The 25,566-nt window shown below is 53.8% G+C and overlaps 1 protein-coding gene across 2 annotated transcripts in view; it reads left to right on the plus strand.

Annotated features, from left to right (window-relative positions):
* LOC137326238 (1-phosphatidylinositol 4,5-bisphosphate phosphodiesterase beta-2-like) overlaps positions 1-25,566 on the plus strand; it is a 200,927-nt gene that overhangs the window by 63,741 nt on the left and 111,620 nt on the right. The window contains exons 13-14 of one of the 2 annotated variants that reach the window (XM_067991148.1): positions 13,737-13,821; positions 15,183-15,348. In XM_067991148.1, the coding sequence (XP_067847249.1) occupies positions 13,737-13,821; positions 15,183-15,348 (251 nt within the window). The remainder of the gene's footprint in view (positions 1-13,736; positions 13,822-15,182; positions 15,349-25,566) is intronic. The other variant, XM_067991149.1, reaches the window with a different exon arrangement.

Raw genomic sequence — 25,566 nt, forward strand, 5'->3', positions numbered from 1 at the left:
ATATTGCCAGGTATTTTTTTAACCCAAACAGCCTTTGTAATGGCTGCAAATGCATGAATATACAAATAACTCCAACATTTTTGCCATTGCTGACTTTAAGTAGCTGTATCCCTTTAAATTTATCCGTCACCAGTTTAAGCGATCCCATTAAGGGCTGCTTATATGCAATTGTCCCTCTCCTCCTGGTGACTCCCAACACCACGCCTGGTATAGGCTGCGAGTAGGTCTTCACTCTGTAAATGGAGCTGACGCCACAAACTCAGGCTGGGTCAACATCTGAATGTGTTCCAAGCAGCGAGAGGGCTGAACCGATTCTACAAACTGGCTCCACTGCCACTGTCCACCGTTCACAGGGCTGAGGGCAATACATGGAATGGAAGAATTGGACTGGATGAATGCTTCTGATCTCCACATGATCATTCAGTGTCCCGTGTACAGAGCGACAGAAACAATCAAATAAATAACCTCTTGTCTGGTGCCTGTCCCTCTCCCCAGTCCCTGCCTCTCTTCCCCCACACCCACCACTGCCCTCCAGTGCCCGTCTCTCTCCCTCCAGTGCCCGTCTCTCTCCCTCCAGTGCCCGTCTCTCTCCCTCCAGTGCCCGTCTCTCTCCCTCCAGTGCCCGTCTCTCTTCCCCAGTGTCCGTCTCTCTTCCCCCCGCGCCCGTCTCTCTTCCCCCCGCGCCCGACTCTCTTCCCCCCGCGCCCGACTCTCTTCCCCCCGCGCCCGTCTCTCTTCCCCCCGCGCCCGTCTCTCTTCCCCCCGCGCCCGTCTCTCTCCCCCCCGCGCCCGTCTCTCTCCCCCCCACGCCCGTCTCTCTTCCCCCCGCGCCCGTCTCTCTCCCCCTCCTAGTGCCTGTCTCTCTCCTCCTCCTAGTGCCTGTCTCTCTCTCTCTCCCCCTCCTAGTGCCTGTCTCTCTCTCTCCTCCTCCTAGTGCCTGTCTCTCTCTCTCCCCCTCCTAGTGCCTGTCTCTCTCCCCCTCCTAGTGCCTGTCTCTCTCCCCCTCCTAGTGCCTGTCTCTCTCTCTCCTCCTAGTGCCTGTCTCTCTCCCCCTCCGAGTGCCTGTCTCTCTCCCCCTCCTAGTGCCTGTCTCTCTCTCTCCCCCTCCTAGTGCCTGTCTCTCTCTCTCCCCCTTCTAGTGCCAGTCTCTCTCTCTCCTCCTCCTAATGCCTGTCTCTCTCTCTCTCTCCTCCTCCGAGTGCCTGTCTCTCTCTCTCCTCCTCCTAGTGCCTGTCTCTCTCTCTCCCCCTCCTAGTGCCTGTCTCTCTCTCTCCCCCTTCTAGTGCCAGTCTCTCTCTCTCCTCCTCCGAGTGCCTGTCTCTCTCTCTCCCCCTCCTAGTGCCTGTCTCTCTCTCTCTCTCCCCCTCCTAGTGCCTGTCTCTCTCTCTCTCCTCCTCCTAGTGCCTGTCTCTCTCTCTCCACCTCCTAGTGCCTGTCTCTCTCTCTCCCCCTTCTAGTGCCAGTCTCTCTCTCTCCTCCTCCTAATGCCTGTCTCTCTCTCTCTCTCCTCCTCCGAGTGCCAGTCTCTCTCTCTCCTCCTCCTAATGCCTGTCTCTCTCTCTCTCTCCTCCTCCTAATGCCTGTCTCTCTCTCTCTCTCCTCCTCCGAGTGCCTGTCTCTCTCTCTCCCCCTCCTAGTACCTGTCTCTCTCTCCCCCTCCCAGTGCCTGTCTCTCTCTCTCCCCCTCCTAGTGCCTGTCTCTCTCTCTCCCCCTCCTAGTGCCTGTCTCTCTCTCTCCCCCTCCTAGTGCCTGTCTCTCTCTCTCTCCCTCCTAGTGCCTGTCTCTCTCTCTCCCCCTCCTAGTGCCTGTCTCTCTCTCCCCCTCCTAGTGCCTGTCTCTCTCTCTCCCCCTCCTAGTGCCTGTCTCTCTCTCCCCCTCCGAGTGCCTGTCTCTCTCTCCCCCTCCTAGTGCCTGTCTCTCTCTCTCCCCCTCCTAGTGCCTCTCTCTCTCTCTCCCCCTCCTAGTGCCTGTCTCTCTCTCTCCCCCTCCTAGTGCCTGTCTCTCTCTCTCCCCCTCCTAGTGCCTGTCTCTCTCTCTTCTCCTCCTAGTGCCTGTCTCTCTCTCTCTCCCCCTCCTAGTGCCTGTCTCTCTCTCTCCCCCTCCTAGTGCCTGTCTCTCTCTCCCCCTCCTAGTGCCTGTCTCTCTCTCCCCCTCCTAGTGCCTCTCTCTCTCTCTCCCCCTCCTAGTGCCTGTCTCTCTCTCTCCCCCTCCAAGTGCCTGTCTCTGTCTCTCCCCCTCCTAGTGCCTGTCTCTCTCTCTCCCCCTCCTAGTGCCTGTCTCTCTCTCCCCCTCCTAGTGCCTGTCTCTCTCTCTCTCCCCCTCCTAGTGCCTGTCTCTCTCTCTCCCCCTCCTAGTGCCTGTCTCTCTCTCTCCCCCTCCTAGTGCCTGTCTCTCTCTCTCCCCCTCCTAGTGCCTGTCTCTCTCTCTCCCCCTCCTAGTGCCTGTCTCTCTCTCTCTCTTCTCCTCCTAGTGCCTGTCTCTCTCTCTCTCCCCCTCCTAGTGCCTCTCTCTCTCTCTCTCTTCTCCTCCTAGTGCCTGTCTCTCTCTCTCTCCCCCTCCTAGTGCCTCTCTCTCTCTCTCCCCCTCCTAGTGCCTGTCTCTCTCTCTCCCCCTCCTAGTACCTGTCTCTCTCTCTCTCTCTTCTCCTCCTAGTGCCTGTCTCTCTCTCTCTCTCTTCTCCTCCTAGTGCCTGTCTCTCTCTCTCTCTCTCCCCCTCCTAGTGCCTGTCTCTCTCTCTCTCCCCCTCCTAGTGCCTGTCTCTCTCTCTCCTCCTCCTAGTGCCTGTCTCTCTCTCCCCCTCCAAGTGCCTGTCTCTCTCTCTCCCCCTCCTAGTGCCTGTCTCTCTCTCCCCCTCCTAGTGCCTGTCTCTCTCTCCCCCTCCTAGTGCCTGTCTCTCTCTCTCTCCCCCGCCTAGTGCCTGTCTCTCTCTCTCTCTCTTCTCCTCCTAGTGCCTGTCTCTCTCTCTCCTCCTCCGAGTGCCTGTCTCTCTCTCCCCCTCCTAGTGCCTGTCTCTCTCTCTCTCTCTTCTCCTCCTAGTGCCTGTCTCTCTCTCTTCTCCTCCTAGTGCCTGTCTCTCTCTCTCCCCCTCCTAGTGCCTGTCTCTCTCTCTCCCCCTCCTAGTGCCTGTCTCTCTCTCTCTCCTCCTCCTAGTGCCTGTCTCTCTCTCCCCCTCCTAGTGCCTGTCTCTCTCTCTCTCTCTCCCCCTCCTAGTGCCTATCTCTCTCTCCCCCTCCTAGTGCCTGTCTCTCTCTCTCCCCCTCCGAGTGCCTGTCTCTCTCTCTCTCTCTTCTCCTCCGAGTGCCTGTCTCTCTCTCTTCTCCTCCTAGTGCCTGTCACTCTCTCTCCCCCTCCTAGTGCCTGTCTCTCTCTCCCCCTCCTAGTGCCTGTCTCTCTCTCTCCCCCTCCTAGTGCCTGTCTCTCTCTCTCTCTCTTCTCCTCCTAGTGCCTGTCTCTCTCTCTCCTCCTCCTAGTGCCTGTCTCTCTCTCCCCCCCTCCTAGTGCCTGTCTCTCTCACTCTCCTCCTCCTAGTGCCTGTCTCTCTCTCCCCCTCCTAGTGCCTGTCTCTCTCTCTCTCACCCTCCTAGTGCCTGTCTCTCTCTCTCCCCCTCCGAGTGCCTGTCTCTCTCTCTCTCCCCCTCCTAGTGCCTGTCTCTCTCTCTCTCCCCCTCCTAGTGCCTGTCTCTCTCTCCCCCTCCTAGTGCCTGTCTCTCTCCCCCTCCCAGTGCCTGTCTCTCTCCCCCTCCCAGTGCCTGTCTCTCTCTCCCCCTCCTAGTGCCTGTCTCTCTCTCTCTCCTCCTCCTAGTGCCTGTCTCTCTCTCTCTCCCCCTCCTAGTGCCTGTCTCTCTCCCCCTCCTAGTGCCTGTCTCTCTCTCTCCTCCTCCTAGTGCCTGTCTCTCTCTCTCCCCCTCCTAGTGCCTGTCTCTCTCTCTCCCCCTCCTAGTGCCTCTCTCTCTCTCCCCCTCCTAGTGCCTGTCTCTCTCTCTCTCCTCCTCCTAGTGCCTGTCTCTCTCTCTCCCCCTCCGAGTGCCTGTCTCTCTCTCTCCCCCTCCGAGTGCCTGTCTCTCTCTCTCCCCCTCCTCGTGCCTGTCTCTCTCTCCCCCTCCTAGTGCCTGTCTCTCTCTCTCTCCCCCTCCTAGTGCCTGTCTCTCTCTCTCCCCCTCCTAGTGCCTGTCTCTCTCTCTCCCCCTCCTAGTGCCTCTCTCTCTCTCCCCCTCCTAGTGCCTGTCTCTCTCTCTCTCCTCCTCCTAGTGCCTGTCTCTCTCTCTCCCCCTCCTCGTGCCTGTCTCTCTCTCTCCCCCTCCTAGTGCCTGTCTCTCTCTCTCCCCCTCCTAGTGCCTGTCTCTCTCTCTCCCCCTCCTAGTGCCTGTCTCTCTCTCTCCCCCTCCTAGTGCCTGTCTCTCTCTCTCCCCCTCCTCGTGCCTGTCTCTCTCTCTCCCCCTCCTAGTGCCTGTCTCTCTCTCTCCCCCTCCTAGTGCCTGTCTCTCTCTCTCCCCCTCCTAGTGCCTGTCTCTCTCTCTCCCCCTCCTAGTGCCTGTCTCTCTCTCTCTCCCCCTCCTAGTGCCTGTCTCTCTCTCTCCCCCTCCTAGTGCCTGTCTCTCTCTCTCTCCCCCTCCTAGTGCCTGTCTCTCTCTCTCTCCCCCTCCTCGTGCCTGTCTCTCTCTCTCCCCCTCCTAGTGCCTGTCTCTCTCTCTCTCCTCCTCCTAGTGCCTGTCTCTCTCTCCCCCTCCTAGTGCCTGTCTCTCTCTCTCCCCCTCCTAGTGCCTGTCTCTCTCTCTCCTCCTCCTAGTGCCTGTCTCTCTCTCCCCCTCCGAGTGCCTGTCTCTCTCTCTCTCCCCGTCCGAGTGCCTGTCTCTCTCTCTCCCCCTCCTAGTGCCTGTCTCTCTCTCTCCCCCTCCTAGTGCCTGTTCCTCTCTCCCCCTCCTAGTGCCTGTCTCTCTCTCTCCCCCTCCTCCTAGTGCCTGTCTCTCTCTCTCCCCCTCCCAGTGCCTGTCTCTCTCTCCCCCTCCCAGTGCCTGTCTCTCTCTCTCTCCTCCTCCTAGTGCCTGTCTCTCCCTCTCCCCCTCCTAGTGCCTGTCTCTCTCTCCCCCTCCTAGTGCCTGTCTCTCCCTCTCCCCCTCCTAGTGCCTCTCTCTCTCTCCCCCTCCTAGTGCCTGTCTCTCTCTCCCCCTCCTAGTGCCTGTCTCTCTCTCTCCCCCTCCTAGTGCCTGTCTCTCTCTCCCCCTCCTAGTGCCTCTCTCTCTCCCCCTCCTAGTGCCTGTCTCTCTCTCTCCCCCTCCTAGTGCCTGTCTCTCTCTCTCTCCCCCTCCTAGTGCCTGTCTCTCTCTCCCCCTCCTAGTGCCTGTCTCTTTCTCTCTCCCCCTCCTAGTGCCTGTCTCTCTCTCTCTCCCTCCTAGTGCCTGTCTCTCTCTCTCTCCCCCTCCTAGTGCCTGTCTCTCTCTCCCCCTCCTAGTGCCTGTCTCTCTCTCCCCCTCCTAGTGCCTGTCTCTCTCTCTCTCCTCCTCCTAGTGCCTGTCTCTCTCTCCCCCTCCTAGTGCCTGTCTCTCTCTCTCCCCCTCCTAGTGCCTGTCTCTCTCTCTCCCCTCCTAGTGCCTGTCTCTCTCTCCCCCTCCTAGTGCCTGTCTCTCTCTCCCCCTCCTAGTGCCTGTCTCTCTCTCTCTCCCCCTCCTAGTGCCTGTCTCTCTCTCTCTCCCCCTCCTAGTGCCTGTCTCTCTCTCTCTCCTCCTCCTAGTGCCTGTCTCTCTCTCTCCCCCTCCTCGTGCCTGTCTCTCTTTCTCCCCCTACTAGTGCCTGTCTCTCTCTCTCCCCCTCCTAGTGCCTGTCTCTCTCTCTCTCCCCCTCCTAGTGCCTGTCTCTCTCTCTCTCCTCCTCCTAGTGCCTGTCTCTCTCTCCCCCTCCTAGTGCCTGTCTCTCTCTCTCTCTCTCCCCCTCCTAGTGCCTGTCTCTCTCTCCCCCTCCTAGTGCCTGTCTCTCTCTCTCCCCCTCCGAGTGCCTGTCTCTCTCTCTCTCTCTCCCCCTCCTAGTGCCTGTCTCTCTCTCTCTCCTCCTCCTAGTGCCTGTCTCTCTCTCTCCCTCCTGGTGCCTGTCTCTCTCTCTCTCCTCCTCCTAGTGCCTGTCTCTCTCTCTCTCCCCCTACTAGTGCCTGTCTCTCTCTCTCTCCTCCTCCTAGTGCCTGTCTCTCTCTCTCCCTCCTAGTGCCTGTCTCTCTCTCTCTCCTCCTCCTAGTGCCTGTCTCTCTCTCTCTCCCTCCTCGTGCCTGTCTCTCTCTCCTCCTCCTCGTGCCTGTCTCTCTCTCCCCCTCCTAGTGCCTGTCTCTCTCTCTCTCCCCCTCCTAGTGCCTGTCTCTCTCTCTCTCCCCCTCCTAGTGCCTGTCTCTCTCTCTCCCCCTCCTAGTGCCTGTCTCTCTCTCTCTCCTCCTCCTAGTGCCTGTCTCTCTCTCTCCCCCTCCTAGTGCCTGTCTCTCTCTCTCCCCCTCCTAGTGCCTCTCTCTCTCTCTCCCTCCTAGTGCCTGTCTCTCTCTCTCTCCCCCTCCTGGTGCCTGTCTCTCTCTCCCCCTCCTAGTGCCTGTCTCTCTCTCTTCCCCTCCTGGTGCCTGTCTCTCTCCCCCTCCTAGTGCCTGTCTCTCTCTCTCTCCCCCTCCTCGTGCCTCTCTCTCTCTCTCCTTCTCCTAGTGCCTGTCTCTCTCTCCCCCTCCTGGTGCCTGTCTCTCTCTCCCCCTCCTAGTGCCTGTCTCTCTCTCTCTCCCCCTCCTCGTGCCTCTCTCTCTCTCTCTCCTTCTCCTAGTGCCTGTCTCTCTCTCCCCCTCCTGGTGCCTGTCTCTCTCTCCCCCTCCTAGTGCCTGTCTCTCTCTCCCCCTCCTAGTGCCTGTCTCTCTCTCCCCCTCCTCGTGCCTGTCTCTCTCTCCTCCTCCTAGTGCCTGTCTCTCTCTCTCTCCCCCTCCTAGTGCCTCTCTCTCTCTCCCCCTCCTCGTGCCTGTCTCTCTCTCTCTCTCCCCCTCCTAGTGCCTGTCTCTCTCCCCCTCCCAGTGCCTGTCTCTCTCTCTCTCCCCCTCCTAGTGCCTGTCTCTCTCTCTCCCCCTCCTAGTGCCTGACTCTCTCTCTCCTCCTCCTAGTGCCTGTCTCTCTCTCCCCCTCCTAGTGCCTGTCTCTCTCTCTCTCCCCCTCCTAGTGCCTGTCTCTCTCTCTCCTCCTCCTAGTGCCTGTCTCTCTCTCTCCCCCTCCTAGTGCCTGTCTCTCTCTCTCCTCCTCCTAGTGCCTGTCTCTCTCCCCCTCCTAGTGCCTGTCTCTCTCTCTCCCCTCCTAGTGCCTGTCTCTCTCTCTCTCCCCCTCCTAGTGCCTGTCTCTCTCTCTCTCCCCCTCCTAGTGCCTGTCTCTCTCTCTCCCCCTCCTAGTGCCTGTCTCTCTCTCACCCCCTCCTAGTGCCTGTCTCTCTCCCCCTCCCAGTGCCTGTCTCTCTCTCTCCCCCTCCCATTGCCTCTCTCTCTCTCTCACCCTCCTAGTGCCTGTCTCTCTCTCTCTCCTCCTCCTCGTGCCTGTCTCTCTCTCTCCCCCTCCCAGTGCCTGTCTCTCTCTCTCTCCCCCTCCTAGTGCCTGTCTCTCTCTCTCCCCCTCCTAGTGCCTGTCTCTCTCTCTCTCCCCCTCCTAGTGCCTGTCTCTCTCTCTCACCCTCCTAGTGCCTGTCTCTCTCTCTCTCCCCCTCCTCGTGCCTGTCTCTCTCTCTCCCCCTCCCAGTGCCTGTCTCTCTCTCCCCCTCCCAGTGCCTGTCTCTCTCTCTCCCCCTCCTCGTGCCTGTCTCTCTCTCTCCCCCTCCTAGTGCCTGTCTCTCTCTCTCACCCTCCTAGTGCCTGTCTCTCTCTCTCTCCCCCTCCTCGTGCCTGTCTCTCTCTCTCCCCCTCCCAGTGCCTGTCCCTCTCTCCCCCTCCCAGTGCCTGTCTCTCTCTCTCTCTCTTCTCCTCCTAGTGCCTGTCTCTCTCTCTTCTCCTCCTAGTGCCTGTCTCTCTCTCTCCCCCTCCTAGTGCCTGTCTCTCTCTCTCCCCCTCCTAGTGCCTGTCTCTCTCTCTCTCCTCCTCCTAGTGCCTGTCTCTCTCTCCCCCTCCTAGTGCCTGTCTCTCTCTCTCTCTCTCCCCCTCCTAGTGCCTGTCTCTCTCTCCCCCTCCTAGTGCCTGTCTCTCTCTCTCCCCCTCCGAGTGCCTGTCTCTCTCTCTCTCTCTTCTCCTCCGAGTGCCTGTCTCTCTCTCTTCTCCTCCTAGTGCCTGTCACTCTCTCTCCCCCTCCTAGTGCCTGTCTCTCTCTCCCCCTCCTAGTGCCTGTCTCTCTCTCTCCCCCTCCTAGTGCCTGTCTCTCTCTCTCTCTCTTCTCCTCCTAGTGCCTGTCTCTCTCTCTCCTCCTCCTAGTGCCTGTCTCTCTCTCCCCCCCTCCTAGTGCCTGTCTCTCTCACTCTCCTCCTCCTAGTGCCTGTCTCTCTCTCCCCCTCCTAGTGCCTGTCTCTCTCTCTCTCACCCTCCTAGTGCCTGTCTCTCTCTCTCCCCCTCCGAGTGCCTGTCTCTCTCTCTCTCCCCCTCCTAGTGCCTGTCTCTCTCTCTCTCCCCCTCCTAGTGCCTGTCTCTCTCTCCCCCTCCTAGTGCCTGTCTCTCTCCCCCTCCCAGTGCCTGTCTCTCTCCCCCTCCCAGTGCCTGTCTCTCTCTCCCCCTCCTAGTGCCTGTCTCTCTCTCTCTCCTCCTCCTAGTGCCTGTCTCTCTCTCTCTCCCCCTCCTAGTGCCTGTCTCTCTCCCCCTCCTAGTGCCTGTCTCTCTCTCTCCTCCTCCTAGTGCCTGTCTCTCTCTCTCCCCCTCCTAGTGCCTGTCTCTCTCTCTCCCCCTCCTAGTGCCTCTCTCTCTCTCCCCCTCCTAGTGCCTGTCTCTCTCTCTCTCCTCCTCCTAGTGCCTGTCTCTCTCTCTCCCCCTCCGAGTGCCTGTCTCTCTCTCTCCCCCTCCGAGTGCCTGTCTCTCTCTCTCCCCCTCCTCGTGCCTGTCTCTCTCTCCCCCTCCTAGTGCCTGTCTCTCTCTCTCTCCCCCTCCTAGTGCCTGTCTCTCTCTCTCCCCCTCCTAGTGCCTGTCTCTCTCTCTCCCCCTCCTAGTGCCTCTCTCTCTCTCCCCCTCCTAGTGCCTGTCTCTCTCTCTCTCCTCCTCCTAGTGCCTGTCTCTCTCTCTCCCCCTCCTCGTGCCTGTCTCTCTCTCTCCCCCTCCTAGTGCCTGTCTCTCTCTCTCCCCCTCCTAGTGCCTGTCTCTCTCTCTCCCCCTCCTAGTGCCTGTCTCTCTCTCTCCCCCTCCTAGTGCCTGTCTCTCTCTCTCCCCCTCCTCGTGCCTGTCTCTCTCTCTCCCCCTCCTAGTGCCTGTCTCTCTCTCTCCCCCTCCTAGTGCCTGTCTCTCTCTCTCCCCCTCCTAGTGCCTGTCTCTCTCTCTCCCCCTCCTAGTGCCTGTCTCTCTCTCTCTCCCCCTCCTAGTGCCTGTCTCTCTCTCTCCCCCTCCTAGTGCCTGTCTCTCTCTCTCTCCCCCTCCTAGTGCCTGTCTCTCTCTCTCTCCCCCTCCTCGTGCCTGTCTCTCTCTCTCCCCCTCCTAGTGCCTGTCTCTCTCTCTCTCCTCCTCCTAGTGCCTGTCTCTCTCTCCCCCTCCTAGTGCCTGTCTCTCTCTCTCCCCCTCCTAGTGCCTGTCTCTCTCTCTCCTCCTCCTAGTGCCTGTCTCTCTCTCCCCCTCCGAGTGCCTGTCTCTCTCTCTCTCCCCGTCCGAGTGCCTGTCTCTCTCTCTCCCCCTCCTAGTGCCTGTCTCTCTCTCTCCCCCTCCTAGTGCCTGTTCCTCTCTCCCCCTCCTAGTGCCTGTCTCTCTCTCTCCCCCTCCTCCTAGTGCCTGTCTCTCTCTCTCCCCCTCCCAGTGCCTGTCTCTCTCTCCCCCTCCCAGTGCCTGTCTCTCTCTCTCTCCTCCTCCTAGTGCCTGTCTCTCCCTCTCCCCCTCCTAGTGCCTGTCTCTCTCTCCCCCTCCTAGTGCCTGTCTCTCCCTCTCCCCCTCCTAGTGCCTCTCTCTCTCTCCCCCTCCTAGTGCCTGTCTCTCTCTCCCCCTCCTAGTGCCTGTCTCTCTCTCTCCCCCTCCTAGTGCCTGTCTCTCTCTCCCCCTCCTAGTGCCTCTCTCTCTCCCCCTCCTAGTGCCTGTCTCTCTCTCTCCCCCTCCTAGTGCCTGTCTCTCTCTCTCTCCCCCTCCTAGTGCCTGTCTCTCTCTCCCCCTCCTAGTGCCTGTCTCTTTCTCTCTCCCCCTCCTAGTGCCTGTCTCTCTCTCTCTCCCTCCTAGTGCCTGTCTCTCTCTCTCTCCCCCTCCTAGTGCCTGTCTCTCTCTCCCCCTCCTAGTGCCTGTCTCTCTCTCCCCCTCCTAGTGCCTGTCTCTCTCTCTCTCCTCCTCCTAGTGCCTGTCTCTCTCTCCCCCTCCTAGTGCCTGTCTCTCTCTCTCCCCCTCCTAGTGCCTGTCTCTCTCTCTCCCCCTCCTAGTGCCTGTCTCTCTCTCCCCCTCCTAGTGCCTGTCTCTCTCTCCCCCTCCTAGTGCCTGTCTCTCTCTCTCTCCCCCTCCTAGTGCCTGTCTCTCTCTCTCTCCCCCTCCTAGTGCCTGTCTCTCTCTCTCTCCTCCTCCTAGTGCCTGTCTCTCTCTCTCCCCCTCCTCGTGCCTGTCTCTCTCTCTCCCCCTACTAGTGCCTGTCTCTCTCTCTCCCCCTCCTAGTGCCTGTCTCTCTCTCTCTCCCCCTCCTAGTGCCTGTCTCTCTCTCTCCCTCCTAGTGCCTGTCTCTCTCTCTCTCCTCCTCCTAGTGCCTGTCTCTCTCTCCCCCTCCTAGTGCCTGTCTCTCTCTCTCTCTCTCCCCCTCCTAGTGCCTGTCTCTCTCTCCCCCTCCTAGTGCCTGTCTCTCTCTCTCCCCCTCCGAGTGCCTGTCTCTCTCTCTCTCTCTCCCCCTCCTAGTGCCTGTCTCTCTCTCTCTCCTCCTCCTAGTGCCTGTCTCTCTCTCTCCCTCCTGGTGCCTGTCTCTCTCTCTCTCCTCCTCCTAGTGCCTGTCTCTCTCTCTCTCCTCCTCCTAGTGCCTGTCTCTCTCTCTCCCTCCTAGTGCCTGTCTCTCTCTCTCTCCTCCTCCTAGTGCCTGTCTCTCTCTCTCTCCCTCCTCGTGCCTGTCTCTCTCTCCTCCTCCTCGTGCCTGTCTCTCTCTCCCCCTCCTAGTGCCTGTCTCTCTCTCTCTCCCCCTCCTAGTGCCTGTCTCTCTCTCTCTCCCCCTCCTAGTGCCTGTCTCTCTCTCTCCCCCTCCTAGTGCCTGTCTCTCTCTCCCCCTCCTAGTGCCTGTCTCTCTCTCTCTCCCCCTCCTAGTGCCTGTCTCTCTCTCCCCCTCCCAGTGCCTGTCTCTCTCTCTCTCCCCCTCCTAGTGCCTGTCTCTCTCTCTCTCCTCCTCCTAGTGCCTGTCTCTCTCTCTCTCCTCCTCCTAGTGCCTGTCTCTCTCTCTCCCCCTCCTAGTGCCTGTCTCTCTCTCTCTCCTCCTCCTAGTGCCTGTCTCTCTCTCTCCCCCTCCTAGTGCCTGTCTCTCTCTCTCCCCCTCCTAGTGCCTCTCTCTCTCTCTCCCTCCTAGTGCCTGTCTCTCTCTCTCTCCCCCTCCTGGTGCCTGTCTCTCTCTCCCCCTCCTAGTGCCTGTCTCTCTCTCTTCCCCTCCTGGTGCCTGTCTCTCTCCCCCTCCTAGTGCCTGTCTCTCTCTCTCTCCCCCTCCTCGTGCCTCTCTCTCTCTCTCCTTCTCCTAGTGCCTGTCTCTCTCTCCCCCTCCTGGTGCCTGTCTCTCTCTCTCTCCCCCTCCTCGTGCCTCTCTCTCTCTCTCCTTCTCCTAGTGCCTGTCTCTCTCTCCCCCTCCTAGTGCCTGTCTCTCTCTCTCTCCCCCTCCTAGTGCCTGTCTCTCTCTCTCCCCCTCCTAGTGCCTGTCTCTCTCTCTCTCCTCCTCCTAGTGCCTGTCTCTCTCTCTCCCCCTCCTAGTGCCTGTCTCTCTCTCTCCCCCTCCTAGTGCCTCTCTCTCTCTCTCCCTCCTAGTGCCTGTCTCTCTCTCTCTCCCCCTCCTGGTGCCTGTCTCTCTCTCCCCCTCCTAGTGCCTGTCTCTCTCTCTTCCCCTCCTGGTGCCTGTCTCTCTCCCCCTCCTAGTGCCTGTCTCTCTCTCTCTCCCCCTCCTCGTGCCTCTCTCTCTCTCTCCTTCTCCTAGTGCCTGTCTCTCTCTCCCCCTCCTGGTGCCTGTCTCTCTCTCCCCCTCCTAGTGCCTGTCTCTCTCTCTCTCCCCCTCCTCGTGCCTCTCTCTCTCTCTCTCCTTCTCCTAGTGCCTGTCTCTCTCTCCCCCTCCTGGTGCCTGTCTCTCTCTCCCCCTCCTAGTGCCTGTCTCTCTCTCCCCCTCCTAGTGCCTGTCTCTCTCTCCCCCTCCTCGTGCCTGTCTCTCTCTCCTCCTCCTAGTGCCTGTCTCTCTCTCTCTCCCCCTCCTAGTGCCTCTCTCTCTCTCCCCCTCCTCGTGCCTGTCTCTCTCTCTCTCTCCCCCTCCTAGTGCCTGTCTCTCTCCCCCTCCCAGTGCCTGTCTCTCTCTCTCTCCCCCTCCTAGTGCCTGTCTCCCTCTCTCCCCCTCCTAGTGCCTGACTCTCTCTCTCCTCCTCCTAGTGCCTGTCTCTCTCTCCCCCTCCTAGTGCCTGTCTCTCTCTCTCTCCCCCTCCTAGTGCCTGTCTCTCTCTCTCCTCCTCCTAGTGCCTGTCTCTCTCCCCCTCCTAGTGCCTGTCTCTCTCCTCCTCCTAGTGCCTGTCTCTCTCCTCCTCCTAGTGCCCGTCTCTCTCTCTCTCCCCCTCCTAGTGCCTGTCTCTCTCTCTCCTCCTCCTAGTGCCTGTCTCTCTCTCTCCCCCTCCTAGTGCCTGTCTCTCTCTCTCCTCCTCCTAGTGCCTGTCTCTCTCTCTCCTCCTCCTAGTGCCTGTCTCTCTCTCTCCCCCTCCTAGTGCCTGTCTCTCTCTCTCTCCCCCTCCTAGTGCCTGTCTCTCTCTCTCCCCCTCCTAGTGCCTGTCTCTCTCTCACCCCCTCCTAGTGCCTGTCTCTCTCCCCCTCCCAGTGCCTGTCTCTCTCTCTCCCCCTCCCATTGCCTCTCTCTCTCTCTCACCCTCCTAGTGCCTGTCTCTCTCTCTCTCCTCCTCCTCGTGCCTGTCTCTCTCTCTCCCCCTCCCAGTGCCTGTCTCTCTCTCTCTCCCCCTCCTAGTGCCTGTCTCTCTCTCTCCCCCTCCTAGTGCCTGTCTCTCTCTCTCTCCCCCTCCTAGTGCCTGTCTCTCTCTCTCACCCTCCTAGTGCCTGTCTCTCTCTCTCCCCCTCCTCGTGCCTGTCTCTCTCTCTCCCCCTCCCAGTGCCTGTCTCTCTCTCCCCCTCCCAGTGCCTGTCTCTCTCTCTCCCCCTCCTCGTGCCTGTCTCTCTCTCTCCCCCTCCTAGTGCCTGTCTCTCTCTCTCACCCTCCTAGTGCCTGTCTCTCTCTCTCTCCCCCTCCTCGTGCCTGTCTCTCTCTCTCCCCCTCCCAGTGCCTGTCCCTCTCTCCCCCTCCCAGTGCCTGTCTCTCTCTCTCCCCCTCCTCGTGCCTGTCTCTCTCTCTCCCCCTCCTCGTGCCTGTCTCTCCCCCCTATTGCCTGTCTCTCTCCCCCCAGTGCCTCTCTTTCCTCAATATCTATCTGACATGTTTCCTTAAATTTCCAACAGCCCTAAACAGCAAGCTAAGATGGCAGATTACTGCCGGACAATATTTGGTGACATGTTACTGACAGAAACCATGGAAAAGTACCCAGTAAGTATAGTCTGGCGTCCACAGATAGTGGTTATAGTGAGGGTGTGGAATGGGGGTGATGGTGATGGTTATGGTGATGGTGGTGTTTATGGTTGTGGTGAGGGGGCTTGCTATATTGAGGTGGCTTTTTGTGGGATGTTTGGTGTGTTCTCGGAACAGCCTGCATGGTCACAGAATGTGAAACATGGCCTTTTCTGAGCTCAGCCCGTGGCTCGGTGCCTGCATGCGCTGTTCCGTGTGGCTCTGATCCCCACAAACCCTGAAGGACCGGGCTTTAATCTCTACTCTGTGCAGAGTTAGTGGATCTCAGCTGGAGCAGCACTTCAGTGGTTGCACACTGCCTCGGCCCTCGTTGGCTGATGTAGGGAGTGGAAGGAAAAGCAGCCGGGGTTCCTGCTTCTGATCACTGCCCAGTGTCTTCTACTGAAAAATGGTGTTTGTGTGGAATTTTTATCGGGACAGGATCAGGCCTGGCTCTCTGATGTCTCCCCACTTAGTCAATAGTCTCCCTGGTAGAGGATGGGGGTTCCTATTTATAAGTTTATAAGTTACTCCTCAAAATAATAGGGTTTCAAAAGCATTTATTGTTGACGTAGGCAGAATATTAAGCATACTGTAATAACTATCAGTGACAATAATTACTCAGTACACCTATGGTGATACCTTGCGAGTTCACTGGAGAATTCAAACATTACAGTTCTCGAGCTCAAGCTGATCAGGCCCCATCAAATTCTGAGATCTCCTCCTAACAATCCTTTTTTACCTTTTGTCCCCACCCTGCTTCATGAGAACTCATATGTTTCGACATGACTTAATCCACATTTATCATTCAGCGCTGATTTGCTTATCCTGTCCTTGTAGTGCACCGATCAAACTCCCCTGCTCGCTTACCCTCCCTCATTTTCCAGATCTAAGGTGTTTCTCAGGCAGGTGCCTTTTCAAGGCTGGAGCTAAGAACCGACAGCTTCTTTGTCATTTCTTATTTTCCCACCAACTAAACTGAACATTGAAACTCACTGAACAGGCAAAAGCTAAAAGTTAATATTGCGACAGTATAAAGAGAATTATACCCTTTCCTTACATTCCCGACACCGCCAGTTACACATGGTGAATGTGCACTTTGACAACATGGGATGGGCTGACCAGCTCCCTGCATCTGTGTCCCGTCAAACACCATGACCTTGAGGCCTTGGTGGGGGCTGTGTATTTGTTTCCCAAGATTTGAAACCTTCTGCCCTGTACCGTGGCTCTGTGTCGCAGAGTGGAGAAAGCAGTTAGGTTGATGACACTCGTTGACACGGACACTGATCTGTGAAGTGTGTTGCAGGAGCACCTCAAAACGTTTGTACTTTCCAATACAGCTGAAGCCCGGAGCCCCTCTTCCCAGCCCCAAGGAGCTGATGGGCAAAATCCTCATCAAGAACAAGAAGAATCGGACTGTCTGTCACAGCAGCCAGGAGACGAAGAAGAGGAAGAGCATGGAGCCAATATCTGATCAGACGATGCCCAGTGAAACAAATCAGATAGGTACAGATCCCTCTTTCACGCTGTCTGTCACAGGACAAAGACTCAAAGTGTAGGAGAAGGACACAGATAGTGTCAATGGCAGTGATTCACAGATCGATTCATTGCTCGGAGACAGGTTAAACTGTTGTCTGTTGGACAATCCACAGGACCGTTAACCCAATGCACAGTAAATAGTGTAGATGGGAGCAGAAAGCTGCAAAGGTACATTGATAGATTAAGTGAGTTATTACAAAATTGTGCCAGATGGAGTTTAATGTGGGGAAGTGTGAGGTTATCCACTTTGGACCTAAGAGAGATAAATCAGAGTATTTTCTAAATGGTGAGAAACTAAGAACTGTGGAGGAGCAAAGAGATTTAGGGGCCCAAGTACAGAAATCACTAAAAGCCAATGGACAGGTACAAAAAATAATTTAAAAGGCTAATAGAATGTTGGCCTTTATCTCAAGAGGGCTGGAATATAAAGGGTGGAAGTTAATGTTACAGCTGTACGGAGCCTTGGTCAGACCTCATCTGGAGATACCACATTCAGTTCTGGGCACGGCATCTCAGGAAGGATAGATTGGCCCAGGAGGCGGTTCAGCGCAGTTTCACCAGAATAATACCAGGGATTAAAGGTTCAGATTATGAGGACAGGTTGCTTAAACTAGGCTTGTATTCCCTTGAGTTTAGAAGATTAAGGGGTGATCTAATTGAGGTGTTTAAGATGATTACAGGATTTGATCGGCTAGATAGAGAGAAACTATTTCCTCTGGTGGGGGAGTCCAGAACAAGGGGGCATAGCCTTAAAATTCGAGCTAGACTGTTCAGGGGTGATGTCAGGAAGCACTTCTTCACACAAAGGGTCGTGGAAATCTGGAACACTTTCTTGCCCAAAAAGCTGCAGAGGCTTAAGGGATATGGATCTGAGGTCAGTAAATGGAGTTAAGATAGAGATCAGCCCAGATCTAATTGAATGGTCGAAGAGGCTGAATAGCCGACACCTGTTCCTATGTTCCTATTATAGTACTGATATACCCCACACCCCTCACTGTAACACTCTCATATACCCCACACCCCTCACTGTAACACTCTCATATACCCCACACCCCTCACTGTAACACTCTCATATAAGAACATAAGAACATAAGAAATTGGAGCAGGAGTAGGCCAATCGGCCCCTCGAGCCTGCTCCGCCATTCAATAAGATCATGGCTGATCTGATCCCAACCACAAATCTAAAGAACACAAGAAGTAGGAGCAGGACCCGGCCACATAGCCCCTGGGCCCTCTCCGCCACCCACAGGGCATTGACCGATCCGAACTCAGCTTCATGTCCAATTTCCTGCCCGCTCCCCATAACCCCTAATTCCCTTTACTTCTCGGAAACTGTCTATTTCTGTTTTAAATTTATCTAATGATGTAGCTTCCACAGCTTCCTGGGGCAGCAAATTCCACAGACCTACCACCCTCTGAGTGAAGAAGTTTCTCCTCATCTCAGTTTTGAAAGAGCAGCCCCTTATTCTAAGATTATGCCCCCTAGTTCTAGTTTCACCCATCTTTGGGAACATCCTTACCGCATCCACCCGATCAAGACCCTTCACAATCTTATATGTTTCAATAAGATCGCCTCTCATTCTTCTGAACTCCAATGAGTAGAGTCCCAATCTACTCAACCTCTCCTCATATGTCCGCCCCCTCATCCCCGGGATTAACCGAGTGAACCTTCTTTGTACTGCCTCGAGAGCAAGTATGTCTTTTCTTAAGTATGGAGACCAAAACTGTATGCAGTATTCCAGGTGCGGTCTCACCAATACCTTATATAACTGCAGCAATACCTCCATGTTTTTATATTCTATCCCCCTAGCAATAAAAGCCAACATTCCGTTGGCTTTCTTGATCACCTGCTGCACCTGCATACCAACTTTTTGATTTTCTTGCACTAGGACCCCCAGATCCCTTTGTACTGCAGTACTTTCCAGTCTCTCGCCATTAAGAAAATAACTTGCTCTCTGATTTTTCCTGCCAAAGTGCATAACCTCACATTTTCCAATATTATATTGCATCTGCCAAATCTCCGCCCACTCACCCAGCCTGTCTATATCCCCTTGCAGGTTTTTTATGTCCTCCTCACTCTCTACTTTCCCTCCCATCTTTGTATCATCTGCAAATTTTGATATGTTGCACTCGGTCCCCTCCTCCAAATCGTTAATATAGATTGTAAAGAGTTGGGGACCCAGCACCGACCCCTGTGGAACACCACTGGTTACTGGTTGCCAGTCCGAAAATGAACCATTTATCCCAACTCTCTGCTTCCTGTTCGATAACCAATCCTCCACCCATGCCAGAATATTACCCCCAATCCCGTGATTTTTTATCTTAAGTAATAATCTTTTATGTGGCACCTTGTCGAATGCCTTCTGGAAGTCTAAATACACTACGTCCACTGGTTCCCCTTTATCCACCCTATACGTTATATCCTCGAAGAACTCAAGCAAATTTGTCAGACATGACTTCCACGCCACTCACTGTAACACTCTCATATACCCCACACCCCTCACTGTAACACTCTCATATACCCCACACCCCTCACTGTAACACTCTCATATACCCCACACCCCCTCACTATAACACTCTCATATACCCCACGCCACTCACTGTAACACTCTCATATACCCCACACCCCTCACTGTAACACTCTCATATACCCCACACCCCTCACTGTAACACTCTCATATACCCCACACCCCCTCACTATAACACTCTCATATACCCCACACCCCTCACTGTAACACTCTCATATACCCCACACCCCTCACTGTAACACTCTCATATACCCCACACCCCTCACTATAACACGCTCATATACCCCACACCCCTCACTGTAACACTCTCATATACCCCACACCCCTCACTGTAACACTCTCATATACCCCACACCCCTCACTGTAACACTCTCATATACCCCACACCCCTCACTGTAACACTCTCATATACCCCACACCCCTCACTGTAACACTCTCATATACCCCACACCCCTCACTATAACACTCTCATATACCCCACACCCCTCACTAACACTCTCATATACCCCACACCCCCTCACTATAACACTCTCATATACCCCACGCCACTCACTGTAACACTCTCATATACCCCACACCCCTCACTGTAACACTCTCATATACCCCACACCCCTCACTGTAACACTCTCATATACCCCACACCCCTCACTGTAACACTCTCATATACCCCACACCCCTCACTGTAACACTCTCATATACCCCACACCCCTCACTGTAACACTCTCATATACCCCACACCCCCTCACTATAACACTCTCATATACCCCACGCCACTCACTGTAACACTCTCATATACCCCACACCCCTCACTGTAACACTCTCATATACCCCACACCCCTCACTGTCGCACTCTCATATACCCCACACCCCTCACTGTAACACTCTCATATACCCACACCCCTTCACTATAACACTCTCATATACCCCACACCCCTCACTGTAACACTCTCATATACCCCACACCCCTCACTGTCGCACTCTCATATACCCCACACCGCTCACTGTAACACTCTCATATACCCCACACCCCTCACTGTCGCACTCTCATATACCCCACACCCCTCACTGTAACACTCTCATATACCCACACCCCTTCACTATAACACTCTCATATACCCCACACCCCTCACTGTAACACTCTCATATACCCCACACCCCTCACTGTCGCACTCTCATATACCCCACACCCCTCACTGTAACACTCTCATATACCCACACCCCTTCACTATAACACTCTCATATACCCCACACCCCTCACTGTAACACTCTCATATACCCCACACCCCTCACTGTCGCACTCTCATATACCCACACCCCCTCACTATAACACTCTCATATACCCCACACCCCTCACTGTAATACTCTCATATACCCCACACCCCCTCACTATAACACTCTCATATACCCCACACCCCTCACTGTCGCACTCTCATATACCCCACACCTCTCACTGTAACACTCTCATATACCCCACGCCACTCACTGTAACACTCTCATATACCCCACACCCCTCACTGTCGCACTCTCATATACCCCACACCTCTCACTGTAACACTCTCATATACCCCACACCCCTCACTATAACACTCTCATATACCCCACACCCCTCACTATAACACTCTCATATACCCCACACCCCTCACTGTAACACTCTCATATACCCCACACCCCTCACTGTAACACTCTCATATACCCCACACCCCTCACTGTAACACTCTCATATACCCCACACCCCTCACTGTAACACTCTCATATACCCCACACCCCTCACTGTAACACTCTCATATACCCCACACCTCTCACTGTAACACTCTCATATACCCCACACCCCTCATTGTAACACTCTCATATACCCCACACCCCTCACTGTCGCACTCTCATATACCCCACACCCCTCACTGTCGCACTCTCATATACCCTACACCCTCTCACTGTAACACTCTCATATACCCCACACCCCTCACTGTAACACTCTCATATACCCCAAACCCCTCACTATAACACTCTCATATACCCCACACCCCTCACTGTAACACTCTCATATACCCCACACCCCTCACTATAACACTCATATACCCCACACCCCTCACTGTCGCACTCTCATATACCCCACACCCCTCACTGTCGCACTCTCATATACCCTACACCCTCTCACTGTAACACCCTCATAGACCCTACACCCTTCACTGTAACACTCTCATATACCCCACACCCCTCACTGTAACACTCTCATATACCCCACGCCCCTCACTGTAACACTCTCATATACCCCACACCCCTCACTGTAACACTCTCATATACCCCACACCCCTCACTGTCGCACTCTCATATACCCCACACCCCTCACTATAACACTCTCACATACCCCAAACCCCTCACTATAACACTCTCATATACCCCACACCCCTCATTGTAACACTCTCATATACCCCACACCCCTCACTGTCGCACTCTCATATACCCCACACCCCTCACTGTCGCACTCTCATATACCCTACACCCTCTCACTGTAACACCCTCATAGACCCTACACCCTTCACTGTAACACTCTCATATACCCCACACCCCTCACTGTAACACTCTCATATACCCCACACCCCTCACTGTAACACTCTCATATACCCCACGCCACTCACTGTAACACTCTCATATACCCCACGCCACTCACTGTAACACTCTCATATACCCCACACCCCTCACTGTAACACTCTCATATACCCCACACCCCCTCACTATAACACTCATATACCCCACACCCCTCACTGTCGCACTCTCATATACCCCACACCCCTCACTATAACACTCATATACCCCACACCCCTCATTGTAACACTCTCATATACCCCACACCCCTCACTGTCGCACTCTCATATACCCCACACCCCTCACTGTCGCACTCTCATATACCCCACACCCCTCACTGTCACACTCTCATATACCCTACACCCTTCACTGTAACACTCTCATATACCCCACACCCCTCTGTAACTCCCTCATATACCCCACACCCCCTCACTATAACACTCTCATATATCCCACATCCCTCACTGTAACACTCTCATATACCCCACATCCCCTCACTATAACACTCTCATATACCCCACACTCCTCACTGTAACACTCTCATATACCCCACATACCCTCACTGTAACACTCTCATATACCCCACACCCCTCACTATAACACTCATATACCCCACACCCCTCATTGTAACACTCTCATATACCCCACACCCCTCACTGTAACACTCTCATATACCCCACACCCCTCACTGTAACACTCTCATATACCCCACATCCCTCACTGTAACACTCTCATATACCCCACATCCCTCACTGTAACACTCTCATATACCCCACACCCCTCACTGTAACACTCTCATATGCCCCACATCCCTCACTGTAACACTCTCATATACCCCACACCCCTCACTATAACACTCATATACCCCACACCCCTCATTGTAACACTCTCATATACCCCACACCCCTCACTGTAACACTCTCATATACCCCACACCCCCTCACAGTAACACTCTCATATACCCCACACCCCCTCACTGTAACACTCTCATATACCCCACACCCCTCACTGTAACACTCTCATATACCCCACGCCACTCACTGTAACACTCTCATATACTCCACACCCCTCACTGTCGCACTCTCATATACCCCACACCCCTCACTATAACACTCATATACCCCACACCACTCACTGTAACACCCTCATAGACCCTACACCCTTCACTGTAACACTCTCATATACCCCAAACCCCTCACTATAACACTCTCATATACCCCACACCCCTCACTATAACACTCATATACCCCACACCCCTCATTGTAACACTCTCATATACCCCACACCCCTCACTGTCGCACTCTCATATACCCCATACCCCTCACTGTAACACTCTCATATACCCCATACCCCTCACTGTAACACTCTCATATACCCCAAACCCCTCACTATAACACTCTCATATACCCTACACCCTCTCACTGTAACACCCTCATAGACCCTACACCCTTCACTGTAACACTCTCATATACCCCACACCCCTCACTGTAACACTCTCATATACCCCAAACCCCTCACTATAAAACTCTCATATACCCCACACCTCCTCACTGTAACACTCTCATCTACCCCACACCTCCTCACTGTAATACTCTGATATATCCTACACCCCACACTGGGTAACACTCTGATATACCCCACACCCCTAGAATCATAGAATCATAGAATGGTTACAGCACAGAAGGAGGCCATTTGGCCCATCGAGCTGTGCTGGCTCTTTGTAAGAGCAATCTACTTAGTCCCATTCTCCCGCTCTTTCCCCGTAGACCTTCATATTTTTTTCCTTCAAATATTTATCCAGTTCCCTTTTGAAAGCCTGCATAAAAAACTTTTCCTCATGTCGCGTTTGGTTCTTTTGCCAATCACCTTAAATCTGTGCCTTCTGGTTCTTGATCCTCCTGCCAATGGGAACAGCTTCACTTTATTTACTTTATCTAGACCCTTCATGATTTTGAACACCTCTATCAAATCTCCTCTCAACCGTCTCTGCTCGAAGGAGAACAACCCCAGCTTCTCCAGTCTATCCATGTAACTGAAGTCCCTCATCCCTGGAACCATTCTAGTAAATCTTTTCTGCACCCTCTCAAAGGCCTTCACATCTTTCCTAAAGTGCAGTGCCCAGAATTGGACACAGTACTCCAGTTGTGGCCGAACCAGTGTTTTATAAAGGTTCAACATAACTTCCTTGCTTTTGTACTCTATACCTCTATTTATAAAGCCCAGGATCCCGTCTGCTTTTTTAACCGCTTGCTCAACCTGTCCTGCCTCCTTCAAAGATTTGTACACATATACCCCCAGGTCTCTCTGTTCCTGCACCCCCTTTAGAATTGTACCATTTAGTTTATATTAGCCTCTCCTCGTTCTTCATGCCAAAATGTATCACTTCGCACTTCTCTGCATTAAATTTCATCTGCCATGTGTCCACCCATTCCACCAGCCTGTCTATATCCTCTTGAAGTCTATCACTATCCTCTTCACAATTTCCTACACTTCCAAGTTTTGTGTCATCTGCAAATTTTGAAATTGTGCCCTGTACACCCAAGCCCAAGTCATTAATATATATCAAGTAAAGCAGTGGTCCCAGCACCGACCCCTGGGGAACACCACTGTACACCTCCCTCCAGTCAGATAAACAACCGTTCACCACCACTCTCTGTTTCCTGTCACTTAGCCAATTTCGTATCAATGCTGCCACTGCCCCTTTTATTCCATGGGCTTCAATTTTGCTGACAAGCCTATTATGTGGCACTTTATCAAATGCCTTTTGGAAGCTCATATGCAACATCAACAATAACTTGCATTTATATAGTGCCTTTAACATAGTAAAACGTCCCAAGGCGCTTCACAGGAGTGTTATCGAACAAATTTTACACTGAGCCACATAAGGAGGTATTCGAAAGCTTGATCAAAGAGGTAGGTTTTAAGGAGCGTCTTAAAGGTGGAGAGAGAGGCGGAGAGGTTAATGGCTGGGCAGCTGAAGGCATGGCCGCCAATGGTGGAGTGATTAAAATCGGGGATGCGCAAGAGGCAAGATCTTGGAAGGTTGTAGGGCTGGAGAAGGTTACAGAGATAGGGAGGGGCGAGGCCATGGAGTTTGCAGCGGGGACCAAGACAATGGCTTCAGTTTTCCCAATATTTAGTTGGAGGAAATTTTTGCTCATCCAGTACTGGAAACACAACATCAACCGCATTGCCCTCATCGACCCTCTCTGTTACCTCATCAAAAAACTCAATCAAGTTAGTTAAACACGATTTGCCTTTAACAAATCCGTGCTGGCTTTCATTTATTAATCTACATTTGTCCAAGTGACGATTAATTTTGTCCCGGATTATCGTTTCTAAAAGCTATACTACCAATGGCGTTAAGCTGACTGGCCTGTAGTTGCTGGGTTTATCCTTACACCCTTTCTTGAACAAGGGTGTAACATTTGCAATTCTCCAGTCCTCTGGCACCATCCCCGTATCTAAGGAGGATTGGAAGATTATGGCCAGTACCTCTGCAATTTCCACCCTTACTTCCCTCAGCAACCTGGAATGCATCCCATCCGGACTGGGTGACTTATCTACTTTAAGTACTGCCAGCCTTTCTAGTACCTCCTCTTTATCAATTTTTACCCCATCCAGTATCTCAACTACCTCCTCTTTTACTGGGCTTTGGCAGCATCTTCTTCCTTGGTAAAGACAGATGCAAAGTACTCATTTCGTACCTCAGCCAGTGCCCTCTGCCACCATGCATAGATTTTCTTTTTGGTCCCTAATTGGCCCCACCCCTCCTCTTACTACCCGTTTACTATTTACATGCCTGTTGAATACTTTTGGATTCCCTTTTATGTTGGCCGCCAGGCTATTCTTATACTCCCTCTTATTTCCTTTTTCACTTCTTCTCTGTACTTTCTATATTCAGCCTGGTTCTCACTTGTATTATCAACCTGACATCTGTCATACGCCCTTATTCTGCTTCATCTTACTCTCTATCTCTTTCGTCATCCAGGGAGCTCTGGCTTTGATTGCCCTACCTTTCCCCCTCGTGGGAATGTACCTAGACTGTACCCGAACCATCTCCTCTTTAAAAGCCGCCCATTTTTCAATTACAGTTTTGCCTGTCACTCTTTGATTCCAATTTACTCGGGCCAGATCCTTCTCAACTCACTGAAATTGGCCCTCCTCCAATTAAGTATTTTTACTCTAGTTTGCTCCTTGTCCTTTTCCATTACTAATCTAAACCTTATGATACTGTTCCCTAAATGTTCCCCCACTGACACTTGCTCCCTAGAAGCAGATCCAGCAATGCCTCCTGCCTCGTTGGGTGGAAATATACTGATCAAGAAAGTTCTCCTGAACACACTTCAGAAATTCCTTCCCCTCTTTGCCCTTTACACTGTTACTATCCCAGTCTACATCAGGATAAGAAACATAAGGTACATAAGAAATAGGAGCAGGAGTAGGCCATACAGCCCCTCGAGCCTGCTCCACCATTCAGTCAGATCATGGCTGATCTTTGACCTCAACTCTGCTTTCCTGCCTGATCCCCATATCCCTCGATTCCCCTAGAGTCCAAAAATCTATCTATCTCAGCCTTGAATATACTCAACGACTGAGTATCCACAGCCCTCTGGGGTAAAGAATGCCAAAAGATTCACAACCCTCTGAGTGAGGAAATTCCTTCTCATCTCAGTCTTAAATGGCTGACCTCCTATCCTGAGACTATGCCCCCTAGTTCTAGACTCGCCAGCCAGGAGAAACAGCCTCTCAGTATCTACCCCGTCAAGCCCCCTCATAATCTTATATGTTTTAATGAGATCACCTCTCATTCTTCTAAACTCCAGAGAGTATAGGCCCATTCTACTCAATCTCTCCTCATAGGACAACCTTCTCATCCCAGGAATTAATCTAGTGAATCTACGTTGCACCATCTCCAAGGCAAGTATATCCTTCCTTAGATAAGGAGACCAAAACTGTACGCAGTACTCCAGGTGTGGTCTCACCAAAGCCCGGTACAATTGTAGCAAGACTGCCTTATTCGAACCCCTCTGCAATAAAAGCCAACATGCCATTTGCCTTCCTAATTGCTTGC

The sequence above is a fragment of the Heptranchias perlo genome, chromosome 10 (assembly GCF_035084215.1).
Source record: "Heptranchias perlo isolate sHepPer1 chromosome 10, sHepPer1.hap1, whole genome shotgun sequence".
Classification (NCBI taxonomy): domain Eukaryota; kingdom Metazoa; phylum Chordata; class Chondrichthyes; order Hexanchiformes; family Hexanchidae; genus Heptranchias; species Heptranchias perlo.